Raw genomic sequence first — 17,757 nt, forward strand, 5'->3', positions numbered from 1 at the left:
AGTCTTTTGTTTAGACATGCTAGCTAAACAATGAACCATAATCCCAACTGATAACGTTACTACCCTGCATGAATCTGCAGGTAGCTAACCAACCAGGTTCAACTAGCAATGCAAATGGCTCTAAGATACAAACAATATAACTACACATATCCTACACGTGACGTTAGCTAGCTAGTTAACAATACACTTTACCTTGAAATCAAAACTACTTTCTGACAAAATTAGAAATGTGTAACATCTGAAAATTTAGCTAGCTAGACTATCTTACCCGTATACATGGATGGATGCTTCTCCCTCTCTGTCACAGAGGCCATGGTTGCATTTAGTTTGACGTTTTATTCCGGAGCCAGGTGTTTTATACAACAGCCTTCTGTGTGTCCTCTTTTTGACTCCATCTGCATATTTGCAATCAAAACGCCAGCATTTTCTCCATCTCCTAAGTGATCATACTCTAATTCCACTGATTTCAAAACTCGGTCCTCCAGAAAGTGGAGAGCAACACTTATGCAGTTCAACTACGTGATATCGTTCAAAAAAGCTGCGTTGGAAAGGTTTACCTACACATGCTGACCAGATCATGTTATAGATAGAAGCATGCTACATTGCAGACCAATCCGAATTCATCTCTCGGCATGTCCAGCCCACTCATTATCTCAGCCGATCATGTCTAGCGGGAAGGTTGCTGTCTTTTTCTGTGGCTAAACCAACTAGGCTCGTAATTTAACAATTGTATTTGTATTTACAGGTGGCATACGAGTTTGTTATTACAGTTTTTTACAATCGCTTAGACACTAAAAGTGGTACTTGAGGCACACAGTGAAACCATTAACTCATGTACCTAATCTCCAGACCACGTCTGCAAAACTGCAAGCACATTATCTGCTTTACACTCAGTTTGCAATTGTAAAACACACTTTCTGCAAAACACTAAACACAGGTCTCTACATTAGACACATCATTCAAAACTAACAGGTCTTGTGTTTCATTTGGAAATACTGCCATTCCAAATGCCGCACTCATTTACCGATTACCTACACCCAGTGTTCACGTGTGAAAACACTTACAACTAATTTCTTCACTTAGAAATCAGAGCTTGAGCACTGTAAATAGGCTTCAGGTTGGTTTTCTTGGTTTGGACAACAAATGGAGGCCAATTTTGGAGAGAGAGTTAGAGGAAGAGGAGTGAGAGTAAGAGGGGGACGAGGACAATGAGGAGGACAAGAACGAGGAGGGGGAAGTGTCACACCCTGATCTGTTTCACCTGTCTTTGTGATTGTCTCCACCCCCCTCCAGGTGTCGCCCATCTTCCTCATTATCCCCTGTGTATTTATACCTGTGTTCTCTGTTTGTCTGTTGCCAGTTCTTCTTGTTTGTCAAGTCAACCAGCATTTTGTATCAGCCTGCTTTCCGCAGTCTCTCTTTTCTCATCACCCTGGTTTTTGACCATTGCCTGTCCTGAACCTGCCCGCCTGACCACTCTGCCTGCCGTCCTGTACCTTTGCCCCACCTCTGGATTACCAACCTCTGCCTAACCTGAGCCTGCCTGCTGTCCTGTACCTTTGCCCCACCTCTGGATTACCAACCTCTGCCTGACCTGACCCTGAGCTTGCCTGCTGTCCTGTATCTTTGCCCCTGTTGCTGTAATAAACATTGTTACTTTGTCATGGTCTGCATCTGGGTCTTACCTTTATCCTGATAGGAAGAGGACGAGGAGTGGGACAAGGAAGGAGAACAATCACAGATGAGATCCAGGCCACTTTGGTTGACCATGTGGTCATCCATGGTTTGAGTTTCAGGGAGGCTGGGCACAGGGTCCAGCCTAACTTGAGCCGCTACACTGCAGCAAGTGCCATCTGGACATTTCGAAATGAGAACAGGTAAGTAAACCTACCCTCTATACCATGCTCCTGTACTTACAGCACTGCAGCACTTACAACACTACAGTAACATTTCATTTAATACTGAAAAATCTTGCACCCTAACCATTCACATCATGTTTTTGCAGAATTGCTAGACGTCCCTTCAATAGAGTAAGAAACCGTCTGTTCACAGCAGAGCAGGAACAACACATAGTGAATATGGTCATTTCAAACAACAGCATATGTTTACGACAACTGCAACACCACATCATCACTGACAACACAACATTCAGTAGCCTAGTGGTTAGAGCGTTGGACTAGTAACCGAAAGGTTGCAAGCTCAAATCCCCGAGCTGACAAGGTACAAATCTGTCGTTCTGCCCCTGAACAAGGTAGTTAACCCACTGTTCCTAGGCCGTCATTGAAAATAAGAATTTGTTCTTAACTGACTTGCCTAAACTGTTACAGATTCCGCGATAGAAATGTAAAGGTAATTCCTGATTGAGCCGAAGTATGCAGCGTTTAGCGGGCATGCTGTCTCCACTGAAACTGGGAAATTGCCTTCAAATTTACATCACCCTGTAAAGCTGAACTTCCGTGATGTGGATTGAATAGAGCCCTGAGATTTGTTTTTCTTGAAGAAGATAAGATGGTCCATGATGTACACCAATTGTGTTTACTGCCACTTTGAACCCTAAGCATGGGTAAAGAAATCCAGGTCCAAGAGTTGTTAGTTGTCTGGCATTGCCTGGGATAATGACTTGACTCTTTATTTTCAAGTGAAGGTTCTCGAGTGGTGCAGTGGTCTAAGGCACTGAAATGAAGTGCTAGAGACATCACTACAGACCCTGGTTCGATCCCAGGCTGTATCACAACCGGCTGTGATTGGGAGTCCCATAGGGCGGTGCACAATTGGCCCAGCGTCGTCCGGGTTAGGGGAGGGTTTGGCCCGGGGTTGGCCGTCATTGTAAATAAGAATTTGTTCTTAACTGACTTGCCTAGTTACATTTATTGTTTTGTTATGTGTGCTCATAAGCATAGGGGTATTGTCAATAGTTAAATAAAAAAAAAATTCCAAATGAAAAACGTTACATTTTATTACCATTAGAGGGTACCATTGGATTACTGTTATCAAATTGTGTACAGTAAATACTGTGAAGAGACAAACACGGCAGAGCTTGGTTGACATTAAGAGGAGAATTCTCACCTGAATTAATAATTGTAAATAATTTGGATGTTTGAGTAAATTAAATTCCACATTTTACAGGTTTAGGAAATCTCAGCAGCTATCAATCAATAGCTGAAGTGGACTGCTGCAGTATTACCAGTACTTGGACTCCTCTAAATCCTATTGTGTTCTTTTTTGTCCTCTGTCCTGTGTCTTGCCATGAGGCAACATGGGGTTGCCACGAGGCATTGTGTGGATCTAAGAATAATGTATACACAACTGGATTTGATTTGTCCGAAGTCATTTGTCTTGCTGCAAAAATCAGTTCTAAATTGTGAATAAGATTCAACAAATCGTCTATATAATATGGAGTATGATTTTTTACATTCTGAAAAAAAATAATACAAATGTGAAAATTGATCACTGTCAATTAGTTTGACTCTCCATAAATCATACCCCACTAAGCATTTGACGTCAGGCGACGTCTTTGGGACGTCTTTCTTTGGTCCGGACCAAATCTGAACCAATCATAGACGTCCAGAGACATCGGGTCCGGACCAGCCTATATTTGGCACAATCATAGACGTTCAGATTTGGTCCGGACTTGATTTAGCCCAGACACAGGCATCTATAGTTTCAGATTTGGTCCAGACCGGATTTGGTCATTGACATCTATGTTTCACAAGTTTGGACAGCACAGTACACTACAGTAGAGCACATCAGAGTACATTACAGTACATAGTAAAGAAAAGTAGAGTATAGTACAATACAGTAGAGCACACCAGACTACAGTAAAGTGTATTGTATTGTACCCTACTTTACTCTATTGTACTGTACTCTATTGTACACGACTCTACTGAATTAAACTCTACTGTACCATACTATACCGTACTCTACTGAATTAAACTATACTTTACTGTACACTACTTTACTGTACTCTACTTTAATGAATTAAAGGCTATGTACTGTACTGTACCATTCTGTACTGAAATGTACTTACTGTACTCTACTGAATAAAACTCTACTGTCCTGTACCATACCATAACGTACCATATTGTACTGTACTCTTCTGTTATACTGTGCTCTACTGTACTAAATTGTGCTGTACTGTACTGTGATGTTCACACCTATGATTCGTTCAAATTTGGATCTGGTCCGCACCCACCAAATGTGTACTTGTTTGAGGGCAGAGCTCATTAGCATAATACCCAGCATGCTTGGCAAGTGTGTATTTTTCAACATTTACATTTTGTTCATTCAGCAGACGCTCTTATCGAGAGTGACTTACAGTCAGTGCATTCAACTAAGTTAGATAAACAACAACAACATATCACAGTCAAATAAGAAAAATAATTCTGTATCCGTTACTCAGAATGTTATTGAAGTCGAAGTGGCCTGTTGGTCTCCTCTACATGTTGTATTAATTTAAACATAATTGCTGCCGGTTTTAAAGCTTTAGTAAAGTGGTTTTGCTAAATGGGAGCAATAATACATATTTTGTTGTAATTTTCAGTTGGCTCTTCTATCCAGTTAACTTAATTTAGAATATATAGCAGTTGAAATTCGGCCATAGAATTAGTTACAGAAAAATACATATTATTTACCTTTCATTCAGCACCTAAACTGTCAACATCTTTGATGTCTAAAATATGTATTTTTATAATGCACTTAAAATACTCACACTTTCGACTGCATTGTGAGCATGAGCTCATGTGTAGCCTATGATCAATAGTGTTGAATAGCAGCAGCCAAAGATTTTGGTGTCTATAGCCCTGTTAATATCTGGTTCTAATTTACGTCCTTTGTCCTGATCTTATCCACATTCTGATTGTGCCCACATTTTTAGACAGGTGTAGACAGTCAAAATACACATTTTGATCCGATTGTGATCAGATCATCCTGCCCACCTCCGGAGGTCGTCAGAATCGCATTGTGTGTAGATGGTGACTTCTGGCAGGGATGGGCAACTCCAGCCCTCGGAGGCTGGGGTGCTGACACACTTTTTACCCATCCCTAGCAAACACAGCTGGTTAAACTAATTGCATTCTAAACTGAAGATCATGATTAGTTGATTATTGAAGTCAGGTGTGTTAGCTGGGACTGGGGCAAAATTATGACACTAATCAGGCCCCCGAGGAGTTGCCCATTCCTGAATTATGTCATCAATATTTGTCTTAAAATAAATAAATAATTATTTTGAAAGAATTGCTGTTCAATATTTTGCATACATGGAGGGACCAGGAAATCTGCTCACAATGAGGACACAGTGGATGGATATGAGACACATTTTAATACCATGTGTAGACGCATTTCTGAGAATGTGGGCACAATCAGAATGTGGACAAGATCAGGACAAATGGGTTTTGGAGCGCCAGGTATAAATGAATCTACCTTACAATAAATAAATATTATTTTGAAAGAATAACTGTGATGTAATTTGCATAAAGGAAGGGACTAGGAAATCTGGTCACAATGCAGACACCGTAGATGGAAGACAGACATATTTTAATACCATGTGTAGACACATTTCTGGAAACGTGGGCCCAATCAGAATGTAAACAAGATCAGGAAAAAAGACCCATGTCAGCACCAGGTATAAACAAGGTTTATGTTTGAGTGTATGCATTCTCTGAAAATGTTCTTCCTGCAGGTGATCAGTGCTACCTGTAGCCCAGACCAGTCTGCTATCACTTTTGTCTCAAACCACTGTACCACTGACCATGACCAGGATGGATGAGAATATGGAAAGTGGACTGCCAGGACTGGTGGTTGTATTAGCAGCAGTCATTTATTTAGTTTATTTGGACAGGGACAATATACAACAAAAACATACATTTTTTGAAGTGAAAAGTGACTGAGTTGCACCAGTTAGCTAACAGCTCATTCACATCTGCAGTCATCTTAGATTTGGCAATACAAGGCCTGCGTTAATTACCAGTAATTATATAGTATATTAGTTTGTAGATCATGAGGGGCATGCAGTTTGTAGAGCATGAGGGGCACGCACAGCCTGTATCCCTACCTGCCTCTATCCCACTTTATTTGAATCCCAAAACAGGGCAGGATGTCAAGATTAGAGGAAGATTACTTTATTTTCCAATGTACACAAATGGAAACTTGTGTTGTGCTTTGTCCCATCCCCTCCGGAAAAAAATGCATAGGCCTTACACAGAGGTTAAAGCAAAGGCACACATGGAGAAATTTTAGAGGTGAACTGAAGCTCCTTAGGGATTCGAACCGGCGACCTGAATTGCTGACCCGCCTCTCTAACCTCTAGGCTACCAGTCGCCCAAATACAATTTGCAAAATATAATTCAACCCCCATAATTACAGTTTTCACAATTCAGTGTGACAGTGATTATTCAGTGTGACCAAAGATTATTTATTATATTGACAAGATAGTCGAGTAACCACTCTAACAATAAAAAAACATGTCCTCAAAGATAGGAGGCGAGATCAGTTGGGACCGTTCTTGCCAATGAGCGGGCAGATTCTCACAGTGAAGAACAGGCACAACTCCGATACAAAGTCGTTTTTTTGTTGTTGCCGAAATGCCACGTGCGTTCACTTATATCAGTGCATTCATAACAACCTAAACATTATGAAACGTCTATTCGATCAAATAAGCCTCACGTAGAAAATGTGAAGTAAACAAATGTGTTGATCAAATTCGACACTCATTGATTCCTCACCTCGTGGTCTTATTTTAGTGGACAGCTTTTGGGCGGAGTACACCCTCTTGCTTTGCCTCTTCCTCTGTGTTGAGTCCCCAGTCATGTGACACCTGATAAAAATGGCCACCTTCGTGTTTTGATTAATAATACTTTTATGTTTGTTTCATTCTTCGTAGAATTTGAATAGATAACAAACATTTTGTAGGAAACTCTTTTCCCCCCCCCTTTAACTTTATGACAATCAATACAAACTGCTATTTGTTATACGAGTTAGACTATGCACATTTGTGTATCTTAAACAGAAAGCTAGCTAGTTGGCTGGCACAATAGGTAAGCTAAAGCTAGCTGAAAGTAAAGGAAAAACGATGGAGTTAAGTGCCGACGAGGTAAGGTAACGTCTAAATGTTGTTAAAACCACAATTAGTTTGATCCAATATGTGTCAACTAAAGTTACTGCTTGTGGTCGTGATTATCTGTGCAAGTCCATGTCGTTATCTTTTCAAAGACTAACGTCAGCTAACTAGCTGATATTAGCTTGGCGAACTAGCTGAGTCTGTAACGTTACGCATTAAGGAGCCGCAGATGTAATTGTTAGCTAACGACACGCATCTTCGTATGACACGAGACTTTTCGATAATGATAAGGGTTTGGATACCTTGACGTCTATTAATGGGACATACCATCGTAATACTGGATATTTAGCTAGTTAGCCCACCTAATCTAGCTAGCTAATATATTAACTAACAGTAACTAACACAGAAGGCCACCATGTGCAACCCAATCAAGCCAGTTCAGCTGCGTGCCGATTAGGTTTCTAACTAGTTCTGTAACTAGCTAGATGCCATTTTATTCTTCCAACAGATGTTGTAGACCAACAATACCAAAATAAATGTTATCGTCAATATCAGTGGCGGCTAGATTTATATGACCGTTTTACCTGCTAGCCGGTGTCATAGCCAGTTAGCTGCTCGCTAGCCGCATAAACCGTATTCATTTCAATCTAGCTGGCTAGCTAGTTATGCCAATATTACAAACGTCAATATTACAATTCCCTATCCAGCTAGCTATTCGTTAGTATTAATACTGTAACGTTACCCATGATTTTAATCCACATGTTTTATGTATACTAAATATGTATCAGGGACTTTTTTTTTTAAACCATAATGATTAAATCAGTGTGCGTGTCGATCATATCTGGTCTGTTATACCGGTAAATAGTTAACGATTATTCAGTCTAACTAACTTTCTTCTGTTCATTGCAGATCCGCAGGAGGAGACTGGCCAGACTGGCAGGAGGACAAACATCCCAGCCCAGCACTCCCCTGACATCCCCACAGAGAGAGACCCCCCCTGGGCCCCTTCCTGGGACCTCGGGGAACACACCCCAGCTCTTTCCACCAGCTGCCTCACACACACTGGGACTCAATGTCCAGAGTGTCACCCCCGCCACCTCTCCTATGGGCGCCTCTGGTATGAGCACATCTTAGACAGAGTATGTTTAACGGGATAGTGTGAGATTTTGGCAATTATGCCTTTTTTCTACTTACCCAGAGTCCAATGTTTAAATTTTTTTTTATTTAACTTTTATTTAGAAGAGGGGTCACCATTGAGACCAGGGTCTCATTCTCAAGGGAGCTCTGTGAACATGAACACACAATTCAACATCAATGCAATAAATACAAAATATGACTCGAAACAAACTATTACATCCCTCAAAATGTATCTAAACTGTCCAATGGAGACCAGCAAGTTCAGCTTTAAGGTGGCCTGAAGGCTATTCCACGAGCTGGTGGCCTGAAAACTAAAAGCATTTCCCCCCCAGCTCAGTGGAGACCCGTGGTACCGCTAGAACCAGCCAGTCCAGAGAGCGGGTCTGAAAAGAACTGCATTATATAACAAAAAGTATCCAATGCTGGGCCATTCTGTTAGTCAGAGACTCCAAGCCAATAGAACTAGATAAAATGCAGTGATGTGTATGAAAATTGTCCCCAGTGATAAAACTCAATGCTGAGTAATAGATTGAGTCTAAAACGGAGGCTGCCGCATGCATGTAGATTATATCACCATAATGAAGTGCTGGGAGAGGTGTTGCTTGAACAATCTTCCTTCTACTTTTCAAAGTGAGGCTTGTTTCATTTATTGAAATAGGATTTATCTTAATTCGGGGCCCCCCCCTGTTTTTCAGTGTGCTTTAGAAGAGCTTATCGTAAATCAGAATACCCAAGTATTAATAATGGGGATATTGCTCAATTTGGTCACCTTTTAATGTGCCAATGTGTATGTCCTCGGGATTGAATTGAGTCTATGTTAAAGGTAATGAATGGCATGCTGTACTGAGGAGGCACAGGAGTAAATAACTATCAGCCCGTAGAGATGAATGTTACAGGTTTTAACAGAGACCAATATTATTTATTTAAATAGTGAAGAGAACAGGGCCCAAAATCGACCCCAGCGGCACACCTTTCATAATATTGAGGAAACTGTCTGTTAGTTCTTGAACCAATTGCAAGATGCCTGATCTAGGCCCATTTCAGACAAGTAAGGCCAACTGTATCAAACTCCTTCAACAGGTCAATAAATAAGGCAGCACAATGTTCTTTATGGTCTAAACAATATAGCACATCCAAGACAAGTGTAGCCGCTGAAGCGGTAAGAATTTTATGAGTTATAGTTCTAAGCTGAGAGTTGGCCAGGCACTCAAACATTTTGGCAAGGCAAGATTGCTTGTAAATTGGACAGTAGTTATTCAAGTCGGAAGGATCGCCGCCTTTGTGTAGAGGGAGGACTTGTGCCGTTTTCCAGATCTTAGGGCTAACCCCAGAAACACTTGTCATGCACCCACGGATACCATTTGTTTGTCTCTGCGTTTAGCTTGAAGGAAGTTGAAGGTCGTTTCATGAGCCATTGCTAACTTTCTAGCTGTTCCCACACAAGTTCCTTCAAACTGCACTCAGAGACATAAAGATGTTATCCATGAGTTCATCTGACTCTGGGAAGTAGAAAAAAGGGCCTCATTACCAGGACAGCGCTATCCCTTTTAAAAACGTCTACAATTGATCAAAACATTCAGCAAAGCCTCAGTCTTTTGGGTGAATTTCTATAGTGCGTTATTTAGCTAGCTTTCACACAATCTCCTACGTTGGAAGCCAAACAAGTTTTGTCAGACTGCTATTTCTTGGTATAAAGGCATTGGTGTATGCTAAATAGTGAATGAAATGGACAGCACACATGAGGCTAAACTTCAATAAAATTCCTTTATTTGCCCTATATGGATGTTTCAGCCTCAGCCTTCTACATGCAGAGAATGCCTGTGTTTTTGTTGTCAGCCATAATTAGGAAAAAAGGTCAAGTTCACAGACATCACTGGCTAGTAAAAAGCACCACTTAGAACAAAATACTTCACTTCTTAGCCGTGTTGTATTGAGTGAACATGCTTATATACAAATGTGTACTTTCCACTAGTGTTATACCGGTACCACAGTAAAATCACGGTACCAAAACAACATGATACTTTTAATACCAACATTTTAGAACAACGTTGTACCGTTTCATATGATACTATCCATTTTGTTTTCTTTTTTTTCTGCCCTACAAAACTGCCCTAGTCAGTTTTGTTTAGAAATTCAGTTGAATTGAAGCAACAGTCTCTTGAATGTGCCGGTCCAATAATATCCACTTCAATTTCATGCGCGTATCACATTTGGCAGCTGTAATCAACCAGCTGCATCCACTACCCGGCTTCACTCACCTGCTTCTCTCCGTCTGCTCTTCCTGCGCATATATTTCTTCATCAGTTTTTATAATACAATTTAGCCATACTGGCGGGTAGGTATGCAGACCCTGATGAGCCTTTGTTAGATTTGTACATTTGTTACATTGGAGCAGAGCGAGCGAAGTTGATACATTGTATAATTGCATCGCCTGTTATAACCAGTCTGAGTAGACTTTGCAAGGGTGGAAATGGAGCAAAGGCATGCTTGCAGCTTTACAGCAAAAACAGCTTGGCTCTAGCTTAAACATTTAAAAAAGGACTCATTACTGGAGAGCTTTTTTTCTTTCTATTGTTATTTGTACCCATTTTATATAATTTCACAAAACAAGTCGTTGACCTTTTAAAAAAATAAATAATAATAAAATAAAAAATAATAATCCCGGTTTGATAACAAACGTTGTTCAGTTATGTTACCTAACTAGCTAACAACCTGTTAACTTGACCGTAGGCTAGGCTTGGGTGGTATCGTAGGCTAGGCTTACGACCGTAGGCTAGGCTTGGTATGAAAGTTCACCTTTCAACAGGACAACGACCCTAAGCACACAGCCAAGACAACGCTGGAGTGGCTTCAGGACAAGTCTCTCAATGTCCTTGAGTGGCCCAGCCAGACCCCTGACTTGAACCCGATCGAACATCTCTGGAGAGACCTGAAAATAGCTGTGAAGCGACATTTCCCATCCAACCTGACAGAGCTTGAGAGGTTCTGCAGAGAAGAATGGGAGAAACTCCCCAAATACAGGTGTGCTAAGGTTGTAGGGTCACACCCAAGAAGACTCGAGGCTGTAATCCCTGCCAAAGGTGCTTCAACAAAGGACTGAGTAAGGGTCTGTATGCACTGTAGTGTGCTACTTTTGACCACGGCCTATATTATACAGGGAATTGGGTGCCATTTGAAAAAAATGAAAAATAATGTTCTCATTCTGTTGCCCTTGCTTATTTTGTTTTTTTCTTCCTGTCGTTTCTGTCTCAGGTGTGGCGTACTGCAGTCAGAGCAGCGAGGGTGTGAGCTCCCTCTCCAGCTCTCCCTCCAACAGCCTGGAGACCCAGAGTCTGTCCAGATCTCAGAGCATGGACATCGACACTGCCTCCTGTGAAAAGAGGTGAGCAACTCGGATCGGTCTTTTCAAAACCAACCCTTAGCCCTTTTACTGCCAAGCCGATCAGTTCTGAGTGGATTAGGTAGGATGTGGAAGCAATATAGAGACTCAAAAAGATATCATGCTATTGCCAATCATACAGAAAGTGTGAGGGATCAACATCCACCTCTCATGTTTGAAAAGTTTTGAGTTTTTTAGTCACACTGCATACTTCATGGCTTTGATACCAATGAATTGTACAAAAGTTGTTGAATTCTCAATACTCACATTTTCTGTGGATATACAAAAAACATGCACCTACACTGGCACCGCATCTTCGGGATAATGTGCGCAAGAAGCCGGGTGAGAGGGATTACAGCTGGTAAGGGCAGACAGGAAAATACTGACAATAGAAGGTAACAGACCTAAAATACATCAAAAACACAATCTCTCACGTGAATACAGAGTTCTAACTGAATTATGTGATGTCACAAATACATCCAGAAATGCCCCAGAGACTGACACTGTGCTCGTTTGTTATTCAAGATCATTGATAAACAAAGTGGATGAATTTGAACTGCTTTTTCCATCAGAAAATGCAGACATTTGATGTCACTGAAACTTGGGCCCACGAAAATATCCCAGATGAATCTCTTTTCATACAAGACTGTCAGCTGTTCAGAATTGACAGGTCCAGAGGGGATGAGAGGAGCAGGTGTGACTATGTATGTGAACCACAGTATGCAGGCAGAGAGAAGAACTGACCTAGAGAAAGAGGAATTTGAGTGTGTGGCTTCAACTCTGTTTTAAATGACTCCCCAGCTCAGTTTCAACTCTGGTAATGGGAGTACTCTGCAATCCACCATGGGCAAGTAAGAAAACACTATAGCAGAACACTGTGGATTATCTCATCAACACTGTTGATGTGATCAGGATGTCCTATCCCCAAATGGGTCTCATCCTGTGTGGAGACTTTAATCAGCGAGGTGCAGAGGAAAAAAGGACGTCTGGTAACCCAGAACAGAAAGGAGGCCTTTGCATGATGTATTTCCAGTACTGACTGGTCTGCCATATGAGGTATGGAGAGCATCGATGAATGCAGGAGTCGAACGTCTCCACCTTTGCAGACTGCACTTGACGTATGCATGCCAATAACAAAACAACAACCTTAGACGAGCCCAGGATGACTGAATTTATTCATTCAGTCATCCTGGGCTGCCATCAGGAAAAGACAAGCTTTTCAAAAGCTAAAAAGGTGTTTTAAGATCTCCATTTAAATATGTCCAGTCCCCCCCTCAGGTTCTCTGGTAGACTTTTCCAGAGGCTCGGGGCTTAGTAAGGCTTGCCTCCATGCTTCTTGATCCTAGGCTTTGGGATAGTTAAAATGCCAATGCCAGAGGATCTGAGGGACAAACTGGGTACATAACTCAAAAGCATGTCTGACATGTTTTGTAGTGAATCTTATGTTGATAATGTAAAACATATTACTGGTCTGTGGTGTGTAATGAGGAACAACCAGATGCTGCGCTTGACACATTTTATGAAATTGATTATTCCAATGATTAACCATGCACCCATTAAGAAAATGACTGTGTTAAAACCCCTTGGATTAATAAGGAATTTAACAATTGTATGGTTGAGAGGAATGAAGCAAAAGATATGGCAAATAAGTCTGGCAGCACAACCCATTGGCAAACGTATTGCAAATTGAGAAATCATGTGTCTAAAATAAATATAAATGACTATACTATGAAACAAATAAATCCTTTAAAGAATGATAGCAACAAGCTTTGGACCTTTTTAAATGGCATTTTGGGGAAGAAACACAAACTTTGCTCCATTCATTGAATCAGATGGCTCATTCATCACACAACCCACGGATATTGCCAACTACTTTAATTATATATTTTCTTCATTAGCAAACCTAGTAATGACATGCCAGGAACACATGCTGACACTACACATCCAAGTAGAGGACAAGCCTACTCATTCCAGGGCTTTTCTTTATTTTTACTATGTTCTACATTGTAGAATAATAGTGAAGACATCAACTATGAAATAACACATATGGAATCATGTTGTAACCAAAAAAGTGTTAATCAAATCAAAATATATATGAGATTCTTCAACGTAGTCACCCTTTGCCTTGATAACAGCTTTGCACACTCTTGGCATTCTCTCAACCAGCTTCATGAGGAATGCATTTCAATTAACAGGTGTGCCTTGTTAAAAGTACATTTTGTGCAACTTCTTTCCTTAATGCATTTGTGTCAAGGTAGCGGTTGTATGCAGTAAAATACCAAGAACAGCTCAAATAAGCTACGAGAAACGATAGTCCATTACTTTAAGACATGAAGGTCAGTCAATACGGAACATATCAACAACTTTGAAAGTTTCTTCAAGTGCAGTCGCAAAAACCATAAAGTGCTATGATGAAACTGGCTCTCATGAGGACCGCCACAGGAAAGGAAGATCCAGAGTTACCTCTGTTGCAGAGGATAAGTTCATTAGAGTTACCAGCCTCAGAAATTCCAGCCCAAATAAATGCTTCACAGTAACAGACACATCTCAACATCAACTGTTCAGAGGAGGCTTGTGAATCAGGCCTTCATGGTCAAATTGCTGCAAAGAAACCACTACTAAAGGACACCAATAATAAGAGACTTGCTTGGGCTAAGAAAGAGGAGCACTGCACATTATACCGATAGAAATCTGTCATTTGGTCTGATGAGTCCAAATTTGAGATTTTTGATTCTAACCGCCATATCTTTGAGATGCAGAGTAGGTGAACGGATGATCTCTGCATGTGTGGTTCCCATCGTGGAGGAGGTGTGATGGTGTGGGGGCGCTTTGCTGGTGACACTCTCTGATTTTAGAATTCAAGGCACACTTAACCAGCATGGCTACCACAGCATTCCGCAGCGATACGCCATCCCATCTGGTTTGCATTTAGTCCCACTATCATTTTGTTTTTCAACAGGACAATGACCCAACACACCTCCAGCCTGTGTAAGGGCTATTTGACCTAGAAGGAGAGTGATGGAGTGCTGCATCAGATGACCTGGCCTCCACAATCACTCAACCTCAACCCAATTGAGATGAGATGGTCCGTAGATTGAAGGAAAAGCAGCCAACAAGTGCTCAGCATATGTGGGAACTCCTTCAAGACTTTTGGAAAAGCATTCCAGGTGAAGCTGCTTGAGAGAATGCCAAGAGTGTGCAAAGCTGCAAAGGCGAAGGGTGGCTGCTTTGAAGAATATAAAATATATATTTTGATGTAACACTTTTTTTTGTTGTTGCTTAATACATGATTTCGTATGTGTTATTTCATAGTTGTGATGTCTTCACTATTATTCTACAATGTAGGATATAAAGAGTAGGTGTGTCAATTTGAAAGGTACTGTTAATCTGACCAAATTATGAAAGACAAGCATTGTACTTTTGAATTCTGTAAAGTGAGTGTGGAAGAGGTGAAACTATTATTGTCTATCAACAATGACAAGCCACTGGGGTCTGACAATCTGGATGGAAAATTACTGAGGATAATGGTGAACGGTATTGCCGCTCCTATTTGCCATATCTTCAATTTAAGCCTACTAGAGAGCGTGTGCCCTCAGGCCTGGAGGGAAGCTAGTCATTCCGCTACCCAAGAATAGTAAAGCCCCCGTTGGTCGGCTATTTGAGCCAGTAATCAGCCTGTTACCACCCTTAGTAAACTTCCGGAAGAAATAGTTTCACCAGATACGATGCTATTTTTGGAGTAAACAAATTGACAAGACTTTCAGCACGTTTGTAGAGGACATTCAGCAAGCACAGCACTTACACAAATGACTGCTTGGCTGAGAGACATTTTTAACATTGGGGGGGCTGTTTTGTTAGACTTTGTTTTATATGTAATGTAAGTTCCTTAATGTGTTTGCACCCCAGGAAGAGTAGCTGCTAATGGTGATCCCTAATAAATACACATCTATTGGGGTGTACAATCGTGGATTGCTTTAAAAACAAATATTTAAAAAAACTCACAGGCAGCCAGTGCAGAGACTTTAAAAACGGTGTAATGTGTGCGGTCGGGTCAAAGTCATTATCCGTGTTGCAGCATTCTGTATGTTTTGCAGTTGACCAATGGCTTTCTTCAGTAGACCAGACAGAAGAGCATTACAGTAGTCAAGCCTGCTTGTAATAAAAGCATGGATGACTCTTTCAGCCTGAGATAGAAACGGCCGCACTTTGGCAATGTTCCTCAGGTGCTGAAAGGCTATTTTGTTCACATTCCTGTGTGAAGATTCTTTCTCTGTCCTTTGACTCCAGTAATAAGTACCTTGGTCTTGTCTTGATTTAGCTGGAGGAAGTTGTGAGCCATTCAAGTATTTAAATCACTAATAGTCTTATTTGTGGAGCTAAAATCCTCTGACACAAATGCAAAGTTGTGTATAATCTGCGTAGCAGTGAAACTCAATGCCGTGCTTTCTGCTAATGCTGCCAATGAACTGTACCGAACCATGTGGAACGCCATGTGATATGTATTTTCTGAGTTATGTACACCAAGGGTGGAAAATCTCTTGACCGGTTAAATAGGTCCTAAACCAATTTAGAACTGGACTGGAGAAGTCAACCCACCTCTCCAGTCTGTCCAGAAGGACATCATGGTCAACAGTGTCGAATGCAGCACTTAACTCCAAGAGTACAAGGACAGACAGCTGTTTGGCATCTGTTGGCTCTAAGGTCATTTACAACTTTAACTAAGGCTCTCTGTGCTGTGGTGGGCACAAAAAACAGATTTGGATATTTAAAAAAAATAATACATTTGGCTGTTTGAAAACCAATTTCCCCATAATTTATCTTAAGAATGGAAGGTTGGAGATTGGCCGACACTTGCTAAGAGCTGAATAATCAATTTACTTTTTTTCAGAAGGGGTTTCACCATAGCAGTTTTTAGTGCAGTGGGGAAAGTGCCTGTGAGCAGGGAGTGATTAACAATAGCTTGTAATTCTTCAGATATGCAAGCTATTGGCTTAAGTTGTGAAATCACTTTTCAAACAGGGAAAGTAACTCCATAGTGTCTTTGCGTGGTAGGCTAGGTCACATAACATCAAACTTCTCATCAGGTCTTGCTTGACTGGTACCCAGCCTAATGTTTTATCTTATCTCTGAAATATGCAGCAAACTCATCACATTTAGATGTGGAGTAAAGTTCACATAGGTTTGTGGGGGTAGGATTTCAGGCCATCTATGGTTGAATAGTGCACTCAAATGATTCTGATTTATTAATGTTCAAGTTAGAAAAATGTGCCCATCTGGCATTTCTAATTGCCTTATATATGCCAAGTTGCCTTGCTCAGAATATCATAATGGACCTGCAACTTTGACGTTCTGCCTTTCTGCAATTCGTTTTTAGTTGATTTTGTTTCCTCACTAATTTGATTTTATCATAGTTCTCATGGACAATAGTTCTGAGAAATCAGTTAAGTGAGGCAGTGCTTTGGTGTCCTATACAGGGCTCTCTGTTTGGATGTGTCCTTTTTCAACCTTACTGGAGCTATAGCGTCAATGGTTGCCCTTAATTTGTTATTGAAGTTATCAACTAAATCATCACGAGGAAGGCAGAACAGGTGATGGTGTATTATTCATACACAATAAAAAAATAAAATAAAAAAATCTTTAGGTACTTCAGAGGTACGGTAGCGTTTCTATATAATTTGTTCAGTATTACCTTGGGCTATGGGCAACAATGTAGTAAATACAGCGTAGTGATCAGATAAACTAACATCAACAATACAGGATATGTCAATAGAAAGTTCCTTGGTAATAACCGGTTCCAGAGTATGGCTGAAGTTAGGGTTGGGCCTAGTAACATGTTGGATAAAGTCCATAGAGCTCAAAAGATTCATAAACTCAATGGCCTTGGAGTCAGTCTCTTTGTCAACATGAATATTAAAATTGCCCAACATAATTATTTTATCCTAGTTCTCAAGGACAATAGTTCAGAGAAATGTGGTGGAATATTATATTCAAGTGAGAGAGACTTTGTCATTTCATCAAACAATCATCTTAATCCAATATCGATTAATTATTGCAATAATGAAACCGTCAACCCAACAGTCAAGACTGTTTGGCCGAGAGCCTAACTGATAATGAAAAAAACAGATGTTGTATAGGACCTAAAAATGCTTAGTCAGACTTGGTTCCAACTCTCTTAAGCCACCTTGGT

The 17,757-nt window shown here is 40.7% G+C and overlaps 1 protein-coding gene across 3 annotated transcripts in view; it reads left to right on the forward strand.

The window, feature by feature from the left end:
- The first annotated feature begins 6,772 nt into the window (after positions 1-6,772).
- LOC115168980 (ubiquitin conjugation factor E4 B) overlaps positions 6,773-17,757 on the forward strand; it is an 87,321-nt gene continuing 76,336 nt past the window's right edge. For 2 of the 3 annotated variants that reach the window (XM_029724573.1, XM_029724572.1), the window contains exons 1-3: positions 6,773-7,087; positions 7,964-8,171; positions 11,444-11,573. In XM_029724573.1, the coding sequence (XP_029580433.1) occupies positions 7,067-7,087; positions 7,964-8,171; positions 11,444-11,573 (359 nt within the window). In that variant the 5' untranslated portion in view covers positions 6,773-7,066. Of the gene's footprint in view, positions 7,088-7,963; positions 8,172-11,443; positions 11,574-14,705; positions 14,738-17,757 lie in introns of those variants that run through there. The other variant, XM_029724574.1, reaches the window with a different exon arrangement.

Source organism: Salmo trutta, chromosome 30 (assembly GCF_901001165.1).
Source record: "Salmo trutta chromosome 30, fSalTru1.1, whole genome shotgun sequence".
Classification (NCBI taxonomy): domain Eukaryota; kingdom Metazoa; phylum Chordata; class Actinopteri; order Salmoniformes; family Salmonidae; genus Salmo; species Salmo trutta.